Consider the following 20,109-nt stretch of genomic DNA (forward strand, 5'->3'; position numbering starts at 1 on the left):
CCTCCCATCTTTTGTTTAACCCTCTGATAACTTTCCCGGACTTCCCATCTCATAGCAAACATTCACTACAGTGACATGTGTACATCAAATACTAACATGCATACATACAGCAGGTGTTCAAACAGTGACAATGACTCGTATACATTTCTCATACGCTTTACCTGTCTAATCATTAACTAAAAGGGTCTATCCATTGCACTCATTAACTACGACGGTCTACTCATTAGATCAAAGGTTAAATACAACAACCACACATTCTGCCTCTGTTGCCTTATGCCTGTTACCCTTTTTCACTACATTTCCCCCCTTTGGTCCTGACAAGGGCCACTCAAACAGGGGTGTAAGACAAAGGCACACATCTTCACGAGGTAAGAGGAGTTACACTACAGCACTCAGTGAAATTACTAGTCTAGTAATCAGTGAGGGTACTACGCTTATTACTTCAGTATATTATTTAAATCAACCATCCCTCAGTAAGGATCACCACAAGGTGGAGTCTCAACTGAAAGAACAGTTGGAAACTCCACCTGAAACCCATCTCTGAACTTGCCTATCCTGATGGTCCAGTGATCGTTACTGCTGGGCTCCTAGCTGCACCCTGCAGACATGGCCAGGGAAACATCCCCCCCATTGGTGGCGGGAGGTAAAACCCCAACCAGGTGGCAAGTGCAGTGACGTACCACTACGGATCACACATTGGTACAAGTATACACATTTTTCACACACATTTGGATATACTTCATGATTATATTTGTGACTATCATATACTAACACACTCAGTCTGTTCTGTTTACACAGCCAGTTACTCTTAGTCTGTTCAAGGAGCTTCTTCTCCTGGTACCCTTGTGAGGAATACTCCTCTTAAAACTTTTTTTTATAGGAAACTTTTTGTTAGCGTTTGTTTTCACTCAACTAGCTGCCCATCCGCCAAACAGGCAGGTCGATACAGGTAGACACCCTTCAAGCAGAACCCTCATAACTCTGGAGCTTATGCTCCCTTTTCCTATTACTTTTTTCGTATCTACCTGTAAAAATCGCCTCATAATAATATATAACACACTCACACTCATACTTTTCCATAACCATTAGTCGTTGGTCATAACATTAGCGCAGGTCATCACCGTGTTTTTCCAGCAGACATTAATAACATCCGTCATACATTCTTACTGCTCGCGCCGGTGTTCGGGGGAGTGTGGGCGGTGGCTAGGCAGTGTTCGCAGGGAACTTCTTTCCCCTCCCCCTCGCGGAGGATTGCTCGGTCCCGGCATGGTATTACTGTCCTGTGGTAGCCTCGCACTGCAGAGACGTGCAAGGAGTGTTTGGGTTTGACGTAGATGTGCTATGGTATCCTTGGCTCGGTCATATGCTTCTTGTTGTTGCCTCAGTCTGTTGTGCAGGTCGATGGCTGATTGTCGTGCTGTGGTCAAATGCTTTCTCAACGTCTGTACCTCATGCTGCAGATTCCTTAGGCCTCGTTCTCGGGTCTGCTGGTATGCCTGTCTTCGGATGCGTTGAAGCTGTTGTCGGGCCGCTCGGGTCAGGCCTATTTTCATGGCGACATATGCTCTGGTGGGCATCCCTCCGATCTCAGCATGAAGTTCTTCCGGACTGTATTGCTCAACAGGACGATTCAGGAAATTGGAGAGATGGGCTTGGTCCTCGTTGCTGACGGTGAGGGTGAGCAGGGAAGATGGTCGTCTGGGTGACGATGGTCTGGCCGCAGGCGGAGCCACTGGTCTGGCCACAGGCGGAACTACTGCCGTTGGTTGTTCCTCATGGATCACGAGCTGACCCCGGTCTGCTGGATCCTCCGGGCTCTCTGGGCTGTACCGAAATCCGGGGGGCACCAACCCCCCTTGGCCCGCAGCTAGACCCAGTAGAAGATTCGCCGGTTCTTCCATCTGCCGTCTGTCTGGCTCCTCCGTCAGCGGGCCTGAGGCTCCCTCGCTCCATCTCGGGTACCTGTTGAGAGTGTGTGTGTTTGCCTCTACATGTCGTGTTCCTAGGGATGTGTATGTGTTTTCGTTTCTATTGTCAGTGCCGTGGGGCTGCCAATCGTCCATGGTCAGTTGGGGTCCAGTATAGAAACCCTCCGTCATTTTCAAGAGTCTGTGATGGAGACATGCCATTAAGTTTCTCTCAACATTCATTCACTTCAATCACTCTACGTATTTCTCTACTGATTACGCACTATCTACGATCTTACTATTATATTACAATATTAGTGTTACATACCTTGTGGGGAGCGGATGGTGATCATTTCATTTCTTTCCTATTGGTTCGGTACATTGGTGAGCTCAATATAGCTCAATATATTCTGACTCGGGTTTAATGTTAACATACTCTGACTCCGGCGGGTCAATTTCAACATACTCTGACTCCGGTTCGATTTGCACTTGTATTACAGGATATTGTCCGGCTATGCTAATAAAAATACGCGATATTATCATACGGAGTAATGGGATGATGCAGCAGACCACCAGCAATACCATCAGCACTATTCCTCCCAGTACCATCCCAGCCAGTTTTAGATATTTTAGCCATCCCAATTTTCCCATCCAATCCCAGAAACTTTTAACTTGGGTGTTCCAATTGGAATTTCTTACATGCTCGTCACGCATCTTTCTCATCTCGTTCAGAAGTCCTGTCAAACTGCCGTTGGCACCTGTGTGCATTGGTATCAGAGTGCAACAGTCTTCTCCAATTTCATCACATATGCCTTGATCTCCTGCCATGCGTGATTCTATCACAAATCTATTTTGCAAAGCCATCATTGATGTGGCATGCAATTGCTCTCGCACTAATGACAGTCCTTTTACAGTGTAATTCATGAACCTCTGCTGATTGTACCACAAATAATTTATCCAACGACTATTTCGGGCTATATACTGAGCATTTGCAATTGAGCCATAGATTGGAACTGACCCTGCTCCCCGTCCGGCTTTTATCCATCCGGAGCCTATGGCTACTTGACCTTCCGGTACACCATATGGGACCTGGTCCCAGGTGATGTAAATTTCGTTTGTTGCTTTCCAGTCCCAATCCCACGTGTCGAAAGTGTCCTGTGTGTCTCTCTTTTTCCTTGGGGATGTCTGATTTGGTTGCACCCTTTGTATAATTAATGACAACTGTCCTGTTAACATTAATGGGGCGCATATCCCTTCCCAACTTGGTGGTAGAGTTAGCATCAAGGTGTCATTACCTTCACAAATCCAAAAGACATCTCCCAATGGCCTTGTGCCGTCCGTCAAATCTAACAAACTGTATTGAGCTATGTGAGATGAATTTCGTTCATAGATTACCGCTCCCCCCGTTTGGCACTATCTGTTTACATTGAATTTGGGCCTTTGGGCCGGTCTCACACAGTTTGATGGTTGCTGTGGTGTTCCCGTTGGTTAACTTCGGGTACCAATCGATTCTGCTGCATCTCACCAGTCCTCCCGTATCCGACAATTTTGGAGACCCTCTTTGGACAACTTCCTCCAACTCCTGTCCTCGAGCTATACAAAAAGGGAAGATGTTGTTAGGCGGTTTGTGCACTACTGGGGGTAGTGCTTTTACTACATCATAATTGTCGTCTGACAGAAATGTAGGACAGACTTTTTTATCACTATCCCATGGCGGTAAACCTCCTGCCATGTGCATTGCACAAAAGGGCAAAACATTTAGTGATGTCCGGGCATCCGCCCAGCTCACCTCCTGGTATCCCCTGGATTTGTGGCAGTTTTTTAGCATTATAGCAAGCAATACAATCTTGTTTCTTCCGTTGGCTAGCTTCAAACATTGATTTTGCCGAGTACATTATCCACTGTTGGAACATGTTTGTGTCCCAACGTGACGTTTTTAATTTCTCTAAGTCCCTTTTCCGTCTTGAATTTAACAATTTTACTTTACTTTCAGCTTCTTTTTCTGTCAGCCGTTCTCCTGTTTGTTCATTCTGGCATTCTGATTGAGTGCATCTCACCTGAATGATCACCGTCCCTTCCCCACGGCAGTCCATGCTTTGGGGATATCCTAGCCAATGCTTACCTATTGACTCAGTTCCCAAAATTTCTGTTAATACAAAATCATATATATCTGCTTTGACATGCATTATCCACTTGATTTCTCCATTGTTCCTGTTTACTATTCCCTTGTGAGTTGCTAGTGTGATCATAGCCAGGGCACACGTGTTTAATGCTTTTGTGCGGTGTGTGTGGTGTGTGTTCGGGTTAGTTGTCCTCAGGAGTTGTTCCCCCGTTGTTAAACCGTTAAGGGTTAACATCAACATCATGCAACTAATCAGCAAGCCAATCCGGCCCTGACGGCGAGGGGGACGAAGTTGGCGAATCCCCGGCAGCATCCTCCGAATCACTGCTATCAGAAGGATGTAGGTGAAGATCTTGGCCAGGCGTGGGCGGGCGGTCTGGAAGCGGTGGTACAGCAGGCCCAGGGCTGGCAGTGGGAGTAACAACATGCTCCGAATCAGAGGACTGTGACTGGCGAAGCCGTCGGGCTGCAACCCTGGCGGACCTGCGTTCCCCATGTGGGGAACGGGAGTGGGTACTTGAAGAGGGTGAGGAAGAGGTGGTGGAGGAGCTTGTGGAGGAGTGTGTTGGACTAACGGCCAGAGGGTGACTATACGTCTCCCTGTCAGCATGCTCAGACTCCGACGGGCCTGGAAAGTGTCCAGGAGGGTCGGGAGGTCTGTGGCGGGTGCAGTGGTTCTTATGGAACCAGAAGGGCTTACCTTCAACTTTTAGGGCAGTGGGTAAGTACAACAGCTTATCCATGAGACTTAGCCCGGGCTACTTCTCATGGATGGTGAATTGTGGATCTGCAATAAATCATCATTTGGATCGTGAACCAGCTGAACCTGACTCATCATTCGACCCTGTTGTGGTATCCCCGCACTTTGATTCGTTCGACACTGGCATAGGTATATTGACTTAATAGAAGCATAAGTTTGAGTGTTTTAGCGTAGGGGAAAATCCACTACATCCTCACTGACCCAGACCACCATCTGGTTATTTTATCTGAAAAACAAACAAACAACCAAAGCAGTGTCATGTGCAAGCAAACTACTAACCAGAGATTATTCCAAGCAAGGCACTTCCCAGGTACTTGCACTTGCTGCCCACATCTGGCTGCCCTCACTTCTCGGCAATATTGTCCCCCCACCTCCCACCTAACTCGGCTGTATTGTCCCCCCACCTCCCACGGCTGTATTGTCCCCCCACCTAACTCGGCTGTATTGTCCCCCCACCTCCCACCTAACTCGGTTGTATTGTCCCCCCACCTCCCACCTAACTCGGCTGTATTGTCCCCCCCCACCTCCCACCTAACTCGGCTGTATTGTCCCCCCACCTCCCACCTAACTCGGCCGTATTGTCCCCCCACCTCCCACCTAACTCGGCCGTATTGTCCCCCCACCTCCCACCTAACTCGGCTGTATTGTCCTTGCACACTCATGGACATTCTTCCGTTTGTAATACTCAATAGGTATGTTGGTCACAACATTGAACGTAAACATTTCATTCGCAAACAAAGAAGGCGAACAAGCAATTCGAGCATGGAGGCACCTCAACAAAACAATTCCTATAGATTCGATTAGCGACATTATCCCGCTAGCGGAAAGTTCTCGTGCACGGCAAAAGTCTGCTTTCGAGCACATTTACAGGTACTATAGCAAAGATATGTTTGGAGCACGCAAAAAGCACGCAAATAGGAAAAGCACTGCAAGAAAGAACTTACCTCAATCCAAATTTTCGCAGGCCGATTCCAGACGCCGTTACGCGCGGCCCTCTTATTGGGCCCGGATGATCGGGGGCCCTCGGGGGCCCGCCTTCCGCCTTCAGGACCAATCGGAAGGCTTCTCCGTCTACACCTCGCCTCGCAGGTGTAGACTCTGGACAAATCCGAGGGCTCGGCTGTCTACACTCTGCCGACAAGTGTAGACTCTGAGCCAATCACGAGCCAAGAAAAGACGATCTGCCTGAAAACATCCCCCGTCCCCGTAAAACTCCAACAGTTGAAAACAGCCTGACAAGAATGACCTGAAATGAACATGAAAGCAAATGCTAGCTCAATATATGCTCGAAGAGCAAAATACTGCGAAACATTTCCACCATTTGTTGATTAAATGCTTAATTACTGTTGTGTTTCTGCCATCGGATTGATTTTTACAAACTGCTATCTGGTTACTTTCATTCTAACCTCTGAAACAGCTCTTGAGTATGTTGTTATGCGCTGGGTAGTCAGAAAAAAATGATTATTTAAAAAAAAAAAGTTCCTTTTCCGTAATTACAGGTTGGGAATCTTGAGTTGAGAATGTAAGTGAGCGTTTCGGTTTTTCTCCACATGAGGGGGCTACCGAGCTTTTTTATTCACTAATGATTCAGGCGTCATTATCGTTCATAAAGCAAATATATAAGATTATTCTGCAGCTTTAGTTTTATTCATAATTGTTTACATAATTCCGTTTGATTAACTTAGATACATATATAAGAACGGGCAAAACACCATGTTCGGGACATTTAAGTTATGTAACATTTTATCCAAAAGAAAGAGGTGCTCATCCATGTGACACACAATTAATTGACCTTTTGAACAAGACGCCGTTGAGTCGAGACAGTTTATGAGGTGTCACAGAACCAGGTGGACCACAGGAGCAGAATATGGGGCAGAGGAAGGATATGGGATTTTCTATACTGAAACTCAATATTTCAGCTAAATTAAATGTAAAATGACTTAAGCTGAGCGTTTGTAGTGTTAGATTTTTAGATTAATACCTGTAAGACAGCGTAAAGGGAAGAATTTCATCCCACAAACAGGATTTTTTTAAGAGTAACTTGTAATTTTGAGGCCTGTTGTTAATGAAGCAATCTGGATTTCAGCAACAACCACTGATCATTTATTGTAGAAGATCCAGATGAGTCACATGTGTCACCCCAAGGAGCTAAAGTAGACAGAATTTAAACTGACACTTCTGTGCTTTTTGAGGCAGGCAACCCTTAGGAATCCTCATGTCATTGGTTAACTATTTATGTGACTCTCTCTCGTCATATCATATGCAGCAAAGAACATATCTGTTCCCGCTGACCCACAAAGCCAGCTTCAGTGACAATATATTTCTTTTATTTGTATTTTTTTTAATTGTATTCGTTGTTTTTTGTTTTAAAAAGCTTTTTTTAAGGTACTTATTCCCCTCTTAAAGATTTGAGCCTATGTGCTGCAGTAAAAGCCTAGGATATAGAAATGAAATGCAAACTTCTACTACTACTACTACTGCTACTACTACTACTACTAATAGTAATAATAATAATAATAATAATAATAATAATAACCTAGTTGTCTGTGCAGTTAAGGGAAAGTTAAGTGGAAATAAATCTAATTTGTCAATCAATGTAAAATAGTCAGCAAAATGTGGTTTTTCTGCATTTCCACAAATAGGTTCCACACAGGTTCCACAAATGTGCTCCTGGATCCTCGACAACATTAACGCGTTGCCCCCAAATGCCTAAAATATTTTCATTTCCCCCCAAAAACCGGATCGATTTCCCCTTAACTTTACCCTTAACTGCAGAAGGGGAAGCCGAGCTGAGCGCCGTGCATTTGGTGTCATAATGGACGTGGAAGTCGCCGTTTCAGGAACTGAGACCAACCTTTGCAGCAGATGTAGTCTTAATTCTCCTGCACAGTCTCCCAAAATGTCATTTTTGGCCATCAGCATTCAATTGAAGGTGCAGTCAATAAATGTGTTACATGCATTTAATGGGGATTCTCATTTTATTGAACTTTGTGCATCAAAACCCTGAAAGTAAAGCATTAGTTGATTGAGACGGAGAAGAAATCAATGAGAAATTCTAATTGAGACGGGTCGCCGAGCGCCACGCGCCGCCGCAGGCCTGGGTCACGTGGTCTGGGTCCGGGATGGGGCGTGGCCGTTCCAGTTTATGGTAACTCTGCGTGCCTCGCGCAGACGCTGGCCCGGCAAAAAAAGACGTTCGATTTAGTTTGAAATATCTGGGGGAAAAAGTTGCAATAAACGGTCTATTTCACTGTCGGTATACAGCACACTTTGTGCTCGTCGTGAACAAATTAGGTCTGACTTTTCTTTTAGGAGCACGAGCGGATACGATGTCTTAAAAGAAGTAATTCCGGTTCACTGGGAACGTTTAAACTGTTCTCTGGAAAGTGACCATTGTTGTAATCAGGTCGAGGTTGTTATCATTTCCAATTACTGATTTTCTGAGTTTTTAATACGGGTTTACAGCAGAAGAGCCGTGTGGGGGGTTAGAGTGTCATGAAAGAAATGTCAAGGTAAGCCATTTGTGATTATTTTGCATTTGCCTTGAAGATAGTCCTAAAGAATAGGCTAAGAGGTAATGCTAGCTAACTGTCACAACAACTGAGCAAGGCCTTCGGACTGGTGTCTAGCTCACTGGCCTGTCTGCCTTTGATCATTCGGAGAGTAACTGAAATATTTTGAACTTCAAAGACATATACTTGGGTTTATTGCCACGACACCGGCGTAAAATATCTGCGATACATATAGCTCGTTCGATATTTTATGGTAGCAAGCTAGTTTGCTAACTTGCTAAAATTGGCTAATTTGTTAGCGCCTGCAACCTGTTTGTAGCCTGTGGGCTAATATTTGGTCGCCGCTTGCACATCTTTGAGTTTCTTAGTTTCTAGGTAAGTAATCGTCGTGTTACGTGAGTTCGTGAGTTAATCGGACCAGCAGTATAGTTAATATCGTGGTTACTGTTGAAGCACTTTAACATTGTTGCATGTGTGCATATTAGCCAAGCTGTGTTTACGCAGGGGTTCTCGGTAACAGGCGAGAGAGGAGTCCCATAATAAGGTCGTAGAGCACAGTTTCAGACCATTGCATGATAGCGTGGGCTCGGTAACACTTTGTCGGATTCCCAAATGTTCATGATGTGAGCCGGGGACCGGGGAATTGCCGCCTGGTGACATTGTTTTTAACGCGTCGTAGCTGTCATTGAGTGAATTGGCGCCTTGTTTCCTCGCAGCACCATGTTGAGCGGGCAGCAGAGCCAGAAACATTACGGCATCACCTCTGCCATTAGCCTTGCACCCCCCCGTGAAATAGACCACCACTATACCAAGAAACTCTGTGATGCCATGCAACCTTTTGGGGTGTTTGAGGATGAGGAAGAGCTGAACCACAGGTGAGACACCTTCATCACAGAGCTTGTCTCGGGTTAGTAAAAAGAGACTCGACCACATGTTCAAATTTGACCAGAGAGCCTTCCAGTGACGCCACATGACTTAGTCGGGCCCCCCTGTGAATGTCATGGTGAATTCTTTAAAATCGTAGTTCAACCAAGTAGATGCTGCTGGTTTTTGTCTGGTTATTTTATCGTCGTTTTGTTTGAATCAAAGCTGCGTTCTGGGAAAAAGAAAAACTAAGCTCGTTTTCGTTTCAGGCTCGCGGTTCTTGGAAAGTTAAATAACTTTGTAAAAGAATGGATTGCAGAAATCAGTGAATTAAAGGTAAGTGTCTTTATTGCTTGTGATGATTCTAATAATGCCAAAACTTTCAGCTTTCCCACCAAGAAGAGAAAACACTGCTGTGATTTTTGTTCCTATTCTTCCCTTTTCAACAGAATCTCCCACCATCAGCTATAAGCTGTGTTGGGGGCAAGATATTTACATTTGGGTCCTACCGTCTTGGAGTGCACACGAAAGGTACGGACGGGCTGGCGCCGGGTTCAAGGGCGCACTGGCGCTAGCGAACCGTTGTGTCTGAGCACAGATTTATTTTGGCTAATGCGAGCGTGACTGGGCCTTGTTTAAGCATGCTTCCTTGCACGGCACGGCTGGAAGAGGTGTGTTTGAGCACAGGGGAAGGGGGCACGTCCATGTCCGGGGAGGGTACTGATAAGTTCATCAACACTGAGCTGAAGAGAGCTGTAACACAACATCAGAAACGTTCCTCCAGACACGTCGAGGTCGGAAACCTGGCCGGGGACGAGAGGATGCTATGAAACACAGGACAATCATTGGGAGCTACAGCCCATTTTAATGCTGGATATATCAGAAACACACAATACACCCTTTATTTATTCAGTGGAACATCTTTATGTAAATTGAAAGGAATGAGCGAAAAGCTTGTGGTGGTGTTTGGTTGTCTCCGCTTCTATTGGAGTCTGAAAACGAGCTGCTGCCCTTGTGCTTTGTGCGCTCCTGAACTGTCTGTTCGGACTCCTCGGCGCATCAATACTGACGTCGGCTCGCATTTCTTCTAGGTGCTGATATTGATGCCTTATGTGTGGCCCCACGACACGTCGAGAGGACGGACTTTTTCCAGTCTTTCTTTGAGAAATTGAAGCAACATGAAGAGATCAAAGACTTGAGGGTATGTCTGTAGCATTTTTGTATTAAAGGTTACACGTTAGAACCTGGTGGGTTTTAATTGCGGTGCATTATTGGTGACCTTTGGGGCTGATTAAAGGAACGCTCGCTGCCATTCAGACTCACCTGTGCTGAGTTGTGACCCAGCTTGAGCTCTGTAAAGTGTGTTAGGTCACTTTAACGCCTCTGTCTGTGACATGCTGTACAACATCGCTGTGAGGTCCGAGTTCTTGCCTGTTTTATCCTTGAATTCCTTTTGTAAGTTCATATTTGTTTGAGTAACTAATGATAATAAACTCTTTCAGTAGTTTTGTCATCATTTCCTGGTGCTGTGATGCTGGTATACTGGGATTCATCGAATATAGTGATGAAATTAGCTTCTTCAACAGATGTATACACATAAAATGTTTTAGCCGTGTGTATTGTAATATCAATGCTGATGACTGTCATAACGGGACTGTTTTGGTCTGAGGGTCGAATTTGATGTGTTGTTATTTAAAACCACTGTTAATTACTCCAAATTGCAAAGTTAAAGGTTTCCAATTTGGTTTGTTAAACGTGCAGCAAGGACAATTGTAATGTTGTAAATTAACAGACATATTTAGTAACGCTGCTGTCAGTCTGAGCACACACACACACACACACACACCTACACCTGTGACATGTTTACAGTTGTCTGCTCATTTTCTACCAAACCAAGCTGCTTGTTTCAGATCCATTGACGATTTTTGTCCCGTCTATTTCTTCCCAAGGCTGTTGAGGATGCTTTTGTACCAGTGATAAAATTTAAATTTGATGGAATAGAGGTGAGTGGTCATCAACACTGTCCAAATCATTTTTTTTAACACCCTTGTCATCACAGAGCTGCATCTACCTGTCTAAAACAGGAAGCAGCTGCACACTTCCTGTTTAGATTTAAAGCTAAAAAGTCTCCAAATGATTGAACACCAATATTTAGGAACGTGGTGTTGATGTTGACGTCGGTCTGGATTCTCTGTTGCTTTAGATTGACCTGCTGTTTGCCAGACTGGCCTTGCCTTCCATCCCAGACAACCTGGACCTCCGGGGAGACTCCATCCTGAAAAATCTGGATATTCGATGCATCCGCAGTCTCAATGGTACATTCCGTTACATTCCCAGACGGGAGCGTTGAGATTATGAACGCTCACATTACCTGTGAGGGTGAATCTTCCCTTAAATTTAAGGGGTTTGGTGTTTTGTTGTTTTCTCTTTCCAGGTTGTCGGGTTACAGATGAAATATTGTACTTGGTGCCAAATAAAGAAAACTTCAGGCTCACGTTAAGAGCCATCAAGCTGTGGGCCAAACGTAAGCCAAGACGACCTTTTCCATTCATTTACCGCAATAAAGTGTTTTAACGGAACGGGTCAGAACTTCAAAGCTTCTTTCCATCGAGACGTTGAGTCGTTTTTGACTCGTTTCTGTTTATGTGCACAAACACGAGCGGCACCCTCAATATTCTGATCCAAGCCAGATATTCCTGTCATATTCATTTTTGGTTACACCTGTGACCTCTGACCCTTTGGGTCTTCCAGGGATGTGAAATGCTGCTTTAATCTGCTTCTATTGATTCAACCATTATCCATTTTTAAATGGATCCTCTCGAACGTTGCGCACGTGCGGAGTGCTGATGCGCTGATGTGTGCCTGCAGGCCGGGGGATCTACTCCAACATGCTGGGCTTTCTCGGCGGGGTGTCGTGGGCCATGCTGGTGGCCAGGACGTGCCAGCTGTATCCAAATGCTGTGGCAGCCACTCTGGTCCACAAGTTCTTCTTGGTGTTTTCCAAATGGTGAGAACCCCCTTCCCCCCCATCCCGCATGATGCCAGGTATATAGATTTAATACAGTAGTCCGTTTCACCCTCCAGGGAGTGGCCAAATCCGGTCCTATTGAAACAACCAGAGGACAGTAATCTTAATTTACCCGTCTGGGATCCTAGAGTGAGTAAACACCGTCGTTTGAAGTGCTTTGGTTCTGGTGAAGCGCTCAATAAAGGAACGTGTTTGGATTTGGGCTGAAGACGGTTTCTTTAGTCTGAGGTGTTAGCCAAACCATGCTAACATCTCTCTGCGTGTTTGTAGGTAAACCCCTCTGACAGATACCACCTGATGCCCATCATCACGCCCGCCTACCCCCAACAGAACTCCACGTACAACGTGTCCACCTCGACGCGCACCATCATGAGCGAGGAGTTTAAATACGGTACGGCACAAAAACCGCGAGCGGCGCAAGCTTTCGGGGACGGCTGGGATTATATTTGGTGTGGGTTTTTTTTAAGCGTCATAGCCGGTGTGTGTTGCATTGACAGGCCTCAGCGTCACCGATGAGATTCTGCAGGGAAAAGCAGAATGGTCCAAACTGTTTGAACCACCTCACTTTTTCCAAAAGTACAAGTAAGTGGCGTTCTTCCGTGAAACACCTGAGGGCAGGAAACCCTGTAAAGGTCACTTTGTGTCCGCGGTGGTTGGGAGCTCTGGGGTTTAGTTGTTGGTGTCTCCTTGTGCTCTTCAGGCATTACATCGTCCTCGCAGCCAGCGCGTCCACAGAGGAAAACCATCTAGAATGGTGAGTGCAAGTCCGAATTTAAGCAATCTCTTTATTCAATACAGTATTAAAAGATGGATGTTCTGTATTGTTGAGCCCGCATAGAGTTTAGTAGTTTATTAAAGGCCTTTTTTTTCTAGTCTTGAGAACTTTAACACTGTAATTGTTGAATTTTCTTTTTAGGATTGGACTGGTGGAGTCAAAGATCCGCGTGTTGGTGGGGAACCTGGAGAGGAACGAGTACATCACCCTGGCGCACGTCAACCCTCAGTCGTTTCCTGGCTCTAAAGAAAACCGGAACGAGTGAGTGCCGATAACGCTGTTGTCTCCGGGTCTTCATTACACTTTGTGCACTGGGCTATTCTAAGCCACCAACGCTGTAAGAATGGCAACACAGGGAACCTCACAATTAATGCAACGGTGCCTCCACGTTTATGAGTCTAACAGTTCTGCCCCGAGTGAAGCGGTCCCACTGATCCACCCGCACGTCTGCAGAGAAGTCAGTGACGTCACACACGAATACATGGAATCACCCCGCACCCACTGAGTTTCTGATTAGAGTTTGCATCTGGGCACCAGACCTTTTTGCCACATAAACCTGGAAGAAATAGGCAGGGGATGTCCGATCCTTTGAGAATCACCTGATTTTGTCCACCCGTCCGCGGTTTAACCCGCCGCACGTGTGCTGAAAGTGGATAGTGGGCACATGGAAATATAGCGTGGCATCATTAAGGCTCTATGGCGCATATTCAATATCAGCGAGTGGGCGATGAGGCTTCGAGACTATTTTTCTGAGTGGGCGTACCGTTCAGACGCGTGTGGCAGTGCTCGGAAAGCACATGTGAACAGCTGGCAAGATCGGAAAAAACGGGGAAAAAGTGGAGCCCAAAAGGCCTGCTGTTGCAGTGACCAATCCCATAATATTGACCTCAGTTCAGCCCTCCTGTATGTACAAAGCTTCACAAGTCCACGTGTACTAGTCACTGTCACCACTAGGTGGTGCTATAAGCGCTGCTCAATCGTGACGTGAACATAAGTTTGTTCGTTATTTCACTAATGACGCCTTAGATCTGACCTTTTGTTGACTGCGTTACCAAAGTATAGGGTTAGGACTCATTATGGGCTGATAGTTGAAGTCACATGACCAAGAAAATGCGATTGGGACATTTCAAATGACGAGTAAAAATGATTTCCGGTCACACATTAGTAAACACGCTGAAAGTCATGTGAACGCAGAGGGAGTTTTCTCCATCAACTTACAGCTTTGAACCAAGCTTTACATTTTCAGATGTTATTGAGAGAAATGAACATTTCCTGGACCGGTGGCTAAAATGCCATCTACTGTCAGAACTGGATAATCCAGGCTGGGCGTAGCTGATACTGTCGGTGCATCATAGTCTGCTCTGAATGAGGCACCGTGACATCACGTTGTTCTTCTCTCAGTTGTCCACGTAAACATCTTCTCGATTGCAACATAGCATTCAGCTAATATAAAACTAACATTGGCTAATTTCCTCTCATTCCGTGTGTGATTGCGTGCACAATTTGTACGTGTATATGCACATTTTGAGTGAGTGTGTGTGTGTTTCAATGTCTACTGTCCTACACAGCCTCATAGAAGTGTGTTAAAATGAAATGTATGTTATGTATTTGACTGAAACATGAATTAAAAGAGTTTATTTTCCAAGTCCTCATTCCTTGATTTACAAATGATTAATGTCTCATACCTTTAGATGATAAAGTACTCGTGGGCAGTTTTAAATATGCACCACTTCTTTTATTCTTTTGTTGTGTAACGTGCTGCTCGACACCGGCGCTCGGAGCAAACCTGAGCTAATGTAAAGGTGTGAACCTACGTTTAAAGCAGTTTGGACTGGAGCCGTCTGGGTTTCCGTGACCACAGTTCCTTTAGAAGCTGTCTGTTATCCACAGAATGCCGTGACACAAATAAACAGCTGTTCACTTTTGATGTTGTGCTCCTGAACTTCTGTCGCAGGAACGACTTTGTTTCCATGTGGTTCATTGGGATCATTTTCAAGAAAATGGAGAATGCCGAGAGCGTAAACATTGACCTCACATATGACATCCAGTCGTTCACCGACACCGGTAGGTGATATCCTTGAGTAAACTATCAGAACTCCTCCTCTCACCTTTTACACCTTCATTGTGATTTTAATCAACAGGAAATCTCACTTTACGAGCGCTCGTATTTATATAAGGGTTAAATCCTTCACTCATTTAAAGAGGTTTAGCCGTTTGCTAATGTGAAAATAATGTAGCACTTTGGTTTATTGATTCAAAGATGTGTCGAACCTTTCCAGAATGTGTGTGTGTGTGTGTGTGGGGGGGGGGAGGTCATTGAAATGGTTTGATAATTAACTGTTGGAAGCAAAACAGATTTTCAGGTTCTTGACATTTAAGTGAGGGTCGAGTTACAATTTGACAGATCGAAACATGCGACTAAAATCAGAGGATCAAAGCCGGCCCCGCTGAGGGCGTTCCCGAGGAGCGGCGCGCCCCCCCCCCCCCTCGCGTTAGATCCTTGGTGGGAATGTGCTGATTGGAATTTCTGTGACTGCAGTCTACAGGCAGGCCAACAACATCAACATGCTGAAGAACGGGATGAAGATCGAAGCCACGCACGTGAAGAAGAAGCAGCTCAATCTGTACCTTCCCCCCGAACTCGTGCAGAAGAAGAAGAGGGTGAGACTTCGACCTCGGCTCATCCGCGTGCAGGGCTCCGCCGCTGACCTTTCTCCTCTGGGTCTTTTGAGCAGAGCATAGCGGACTTGAATCGCAGCTCGAACGGCGGCAGCTCGAAGCGGATCTCTCTGGACAGCAGCCACCTGGACAGCTCCAGAGACACCGACACCGGCACGCCCTTCAGCTCCCCGCCCTGCAAACAGTCCAAACCTGCTTCAGACACGGAGGACAGGTGGGACTCCTGCAGTATTGACCATGAGGAAAAGTAAAGAGACCTTATAAAGAGAGATTAAAGGCTACTTAGCTTGCGGCGCGGCTTCATTTGTAACCACCGTGTTTTGTCGCTCTCGCTGCAGCGTGGGCTCCCCTAAAAAGCTCTTTGTGGAGGATTCTCCAGCAACCAGCGCCGCTCCGGAGGCTCAGGAGCAAGGCACGTCCATCACTGTTGCTGGCTCAGTTCTGGAAATGGGAGGAATTCCTTTATCGTCATTGGAGAAACCAATTGTACCGTCTCCTCCCGCAGAGCCGTCGGTCAAAGCGAAGCCTCCGTCTCCTCCGGCCGTCTCCGCCGTGCTGGCCGGCGACGTGAAGCCCAACGCCGCCAGCAGTCCCAAGGAGGAACCCAACGGTCTCGACGACTCCATCAACGGCGCTCCGGCCAAGAGACCGCACTCGCCCGTAGAAGAGGAGATGGCGAAGCGGCACAAAGACGCAGAGGTAACGGGGCTGTTCTCAGCGGCTGGAGAGCAACAGTTTGGCTCTTGAACGCCTCACACTCTGGTCTTCCCGCTGCAGGTGGTGTCCAATGATGACTCTGCATTTAAAGAGCCGTACCCCCCCTCGGACTGCTCCGCACGTGCAGATGGAGCCACTATTGTAGGTGTTTTTAGTAATATTATTGAACCATGAGAATGTTGCTAACACACAAACGCCGAGGCAGAACTGACATTGTCACTTGTGTGTCTTTAGGTCTCCCTTTCAGAACCAAAGGCTAAACCAATTCCAACCATTGATACGTCAAGAACGCAGGTAAGCAGCAAGTGGTTTTGTTGCCATAGTTTTTTGTTTTTTAAATCAAAGCTGTTAGGTGATGTTTTTCCCTGGTCCTTATCAGAGACTCCCCAGCATGGAACTACCGGATGCCTCCTCGCCGCTCCCGGCCAGCAACAGCTGTCGTGTTGTAAAGAATTCCATCAAATTGGCCCTCAACCGCCACAAGTAAGCTTCAGCCACATCTCTGCCATCAAATTGTGACTTTCATTTCTTTTTTTTGTCTTTAAATTCCGATCATTTGCCGTAGCATCACACCCCCGAAGCCCCCAGTGTTTGAAGGCACCCTCCCTACAGACGACGTTCCAACCAGTGAAGAAAAAGGAATGTCCATACCTGTTATCGGCTCGAGTACGTGTTCTTTTATTTAAAATAATTCACTGACGAGTTTCCCTCGTCAGTAATGTTAAATAGTTAAATACTGAAGCCTGGCAGAGGGTTGAGGCCCCCAGCAAGCTCAATAGGAACAAGCTGAGGGCGCCGCACACACACACACACACACACACACACACACACACTGGTCTTTTCTTGACAAATGCTAAATAATCTGATCTAAATCACACGCCGCTCATCGATGTAACGAGGACGCGACTCCGCTGAAACGCCGTGTTTTTTAAGGAAGACTATAAATTCTAACTGTCAATCTCGTGCTTCCTTCTCCCTGCAGAACAAGCGGGATCCAAACACGCGGTCCCCCCCGTCGGCAGCTCCATCCCCACGTTAGTGAGTCGAGGCCTGGACCCGCTGAACGGAGCTGCGTCTAAAAGGCCCCACTCCCCTGCTTTAGAGGAGCAGGCCAAGAGGCTAAAGGAGACGGAGGCCAGGATCCATATAGGTTGAACTTTGACCCTGGGACTGGAGGAACCCAGAGACAACGGGGCGGGGCTCTGTAGGGAACCAAGCATTGAGAAGGTGACTTCAGGGAGCGTGTTCAATGTGATCCAGCCAGATGGACGACCCCACACCACAGAGTCTATATTAGTGCCAGTGGATATCGGATGTTGTCGGCGCTCTCGGGGAATTTAATGCAACAGTCACAGAGATATCTGACCTTTTTTTTCTTTTTTTTTTTACTCAACTACTTCCTCAGTGTTTCCAGAAGTACGCCGTACAGATTGAAAATGTGCTGGTTTTCATTTTCCACTTTTCACCCAGTGAATGTTTTAAACAACCATTTATCAATGCAGATTTTTCTTTTTTTTTTTTCTTCTTCTTCTCACAAAACATGTACAGTAAATATTCATGTATATAACTTTTTGTCTTAAAAAAAAGGCTAAAGATAACTGTGCAGTCTTTTGACCATTCATAGTTTTATCTAAAAAGGAAAAAAAAATGTTTAAAAAAAAAAAAAAAAAAAGGAATTCTTTTGTTTTTCTCTACTGCTTGTCCAAAAGGATTTGTCTCTAGCCTGGACATTTTTGTAAATGCTGTATATGGTTGGATCCACTTGCTGAGAGGCTTTGAGAGTTTGGATATTATGGAAATGACAACCTCCTCTCTCGGGACCACCGGGACTATCTGGAGAGGACGGATTAGCGTAGCATAACGTTGCAGTGTGTAGATGATCGAACACCCTGTTACATCAGCACTTCTCAGGTCGGTGTCGTGCATTTTCTGGAAGTGATTTACAGGCTCTGGATCTTTTGGCTTAGTTTAGCTCCTGATATTATTTGAGAAGAATAACACCCCCCCCCCCCCCCCACACACACACACACACACACACTTCACTAATCCTGGTGTTTGATGTCTTGGTGTGAAGCCCATCTCCGTTTGGTTTCCATGGTGTGTTTGAGTCCCAGATGGTGCTGTCGACACTGGACAGTCAAACAAGTGAATATCGGCTCCGTGTTTGTGTCACGGTTGTCGGACCCAACGTTGGTCTCGTCGGGACGACAGAAGCACTGTTCGGGATTCTGCCCCCCCCCCCCCCCCGATCCAACTGCCACCTCAGCCACCAGTTAACTGTAAGTAAAGGTCGTTCAGGTCAAGCTTGTTCTTGTGTTCACAGGAGCGTTGGTTGAGCTGTGTTGGTGTGTGTGTGTTTACTGTTGATTGTGTGTGACTGATTATGGAGAGTGACAGAATTCCCTTCATTGTGGGTGATAACCCTGTGCACCTCCCGTGGAGGTTCTTAAGAGGCAGGCGCCACCGATGGCTGATTGGTGGGGCTGGGGGTCTTTTCACGCCTCAGACTCCCACCTCTCGGCTTTTTGGGCTGAAGCTGAGTGTCTTTGATTTCAGCACAGAAGGTAAATGTAAAATAAGGCAGCGAGAGCTCTTCTGCTCCACAGCAGGTAACAAACTCCTTTTCCACATTCTGATTCCGTTAGCAAATGTACAGAAAGCGTTTTTTTGTTTTTTTGTTTTTCTTTTCAACAAGGCATATTTGTCATTATTGGGGGTTTTCTTATCGCTTTATTTATATTTGCATATTTGTACCATGTGACCTTTTTTAATAGCATTCATAGCAGGTAGGTCTCTCCATTAATAATGCACAATTCTGTTTCAGATCATTTCATATTCTGCTGTTTGGAAGCATTTATCAAACATGTCATCTAGATGTTTATTTCTAATCTGTACTGAAAGGGTATTTTTGTACATGTTTATCACTTCCTTTAAATGGATCCACCAATTAAACCCCTACAAACAATGCTTGTTCACTGTGTTCTTCATAAATTCTTTTGGCTTTTGCTCCAAACTACATGGAAATTTCTGTCCAGGGGCTGAAATGTAAATCCTGGTGGGTGAATTTTAGCCAATAATATTCACTTCCAGCCATCAAATGTTTATAAAATCTGTTTAATTATTACTTTTTAAATCAATCATGGAACTAACCAATAATACCAGTTGAAATAAGTGCTAAGATTGAAACATTAAATGACATTTATAAGCACCTCATTAACTTGCTGTAATCCTAATGATCCGGGAGGGGATATAAATGGTTGTTAGTGATCAGGTCAGCAAGCAAAGGATGAAATGATCCCCCTAAAAATATACTTTTAAGCACTTTTCGATACTCTTAAAAATAAAAGAATCCTTTTTTTTCTCAGTTTTGTATAATTTTGGAGTGAAAAGGGGAAATCGGCACCATGCAGAGTAGATTTCATGAAATCCGGGAAGCAAACTTAAAACATCTTTTTGGGGGGAAAAAAGGCTGTTTTAAAAGAGGAAGCCCTCCACAAATGGGTAATGATTCCACATGAACCCTAAATCCACCATGGATGACCTCAATAGGCACAAGCTGATGGCTGAAGGTGTGTGCAACACAGCTGAGGCATCTGACAGAACCGGGAGACTTTCGTGAGGAAGGAATTAGCTTGGGAGGGGATGGATTCAATGGATCTAGGCTGGATGACCATAGTGCTGCTTGTGAGGTTTGGATGGAACCAGTTTGGAGGTGTGAGACCAGTGGGGGATGGCGTCAGAGGCA

At 45.7% G+C, this 20,109-nt stretch overlaps 2 protein-coding genes across 4 annotated transcripts; one reads left to right on the forward strand and one right to left on the reverse strand.

The window, feature by feature from the left end:
* Nucleotides 1–540: 540 nt before the first annotated feature.
* LOC115249606 (uncharacterized) lies at nt 541–3,226 on the reverse strand. Of its 2 annotated transcripts, XM_029835430.1 has the most exons (3): nt 2,665–3,226; nt 1,168–2,086; nt 541–682 (listed from the first exon to the last, which is right to left on the reverse strand). In XM_029835430.1, the coding sequence occupies exons 2-3, from the start codon at nt 2,061–2,063 to the stop codon at nt 574–576; spliced, it is 1,005 nt and encodes a 334-aa protein (XP_029691290.1). In that variant the 5' UTR covers nt 2,064–2,086; nt 2,665–3,226; the 3' UTR covers nt 541–573. The 2 variants fall into 2 exon arrangements, with proteins under 2 accessions (XP_029691290.1, XP_029691289.1); XM_029835429.1 differs by having other exon boundaries at nt 1,168–3,226.
* A 4,700-nt stretch (nt 3,227–7,926) lies between these two features.
* Nucleotides 7,927–19,329, forward strand: LOC115249578 (poly(A) polymerase gamma-like). Of its 2 annotated transcripts, none has more exons than XM_029835305.1 (24): nt 7,927–8,301; nt 9,018–9,176; nt 9,435–9,501; nt 9,615–9,696; nt 10,257–10,366; nt 11,115–11,168; nt 11,369–11,480; nt 11,600–11,689; nt 12,034–12,172; nt 12,250–12,322; nt 12,464–12,584; nt 12,691–12,775; nt 12,894–12,947; nt 13,110–13,229; nt 14,923–15,032; nt 15,508–15,629; nt 15,704–15,894; nt 15,986–16,059; nt 16,153–16,346; nt 16,425–16,505; nt 16,599–16,658; nt 16,744–16,847; nt 16,930–17,030; nt 17,347–19,329. In XM_029835305.1, exons 1-24 carry the CDS (start codon nt 8,285–8,287, stop codon nt 17,517–17,519), a joined length of 2,493 nt encoding a protein of 830 aa, XP_029691165.1. In that variant the 5' UTR covers nt 7,927–8,284; the 3' UTR covers nt 17,520–19,329. The 2 variants fall into 2 exon arrangements, with proteins under 2 accessions (XP_029691165.1, XP_029691166.1); XM_029835306.1 differs by having other exon boundaries at nt 15,704–15,861.
* Nucleotides 19,330–20,109: the final 780 nt, after the last annotated feature.

The sequence above is a fragment of the Takifugu rubripes genome, chromosome 4 (assembly GCF_901000725.2).
Source record: "Takifugu rubripes chromosome 4, fTakRub1.2, whole genome shotgun sequence".
In the NCBI taxonomy this organism is placed as follows: Eukaryota; Metazoa; Chordata; class Actinopteri; order Tetraodontiformes; family Tetraodontidae; genus Takifugu; species Takifugu rubripes.

Coding starts and splice junctions, on each gene's coding strand:
- LOC115249606 (XM_029835429.1), bottom strand. CDS start 2,150: ATGAATGTTGAGAGAAACTTAATGGCATGTCTCCATCACAGACTCTTG. Junction 683..1,167: donor CCCGAACACCGGCGCGAGCA/GTAAGAATGTAT, acceptor TGTGATCCGTAG/TGGTACGTCACTGCACTTGC.
- LOC115249578 (XM_029835305.1), top strand. Junction 16,347..16,424: donor AGCGGCACAAAGACGCAGAG/GTAACGGGGCTG, acceptor TTCCCGCTGCAG/GTGGTGTCCAATGATGACTC. Junction 17,031..17,346: donor CATACCTGTTATCGGCTCGA/GTACGTGTTCTT, acceptor TTCTCCCTGCAG/AACAAGCGGGATCCAAACAC.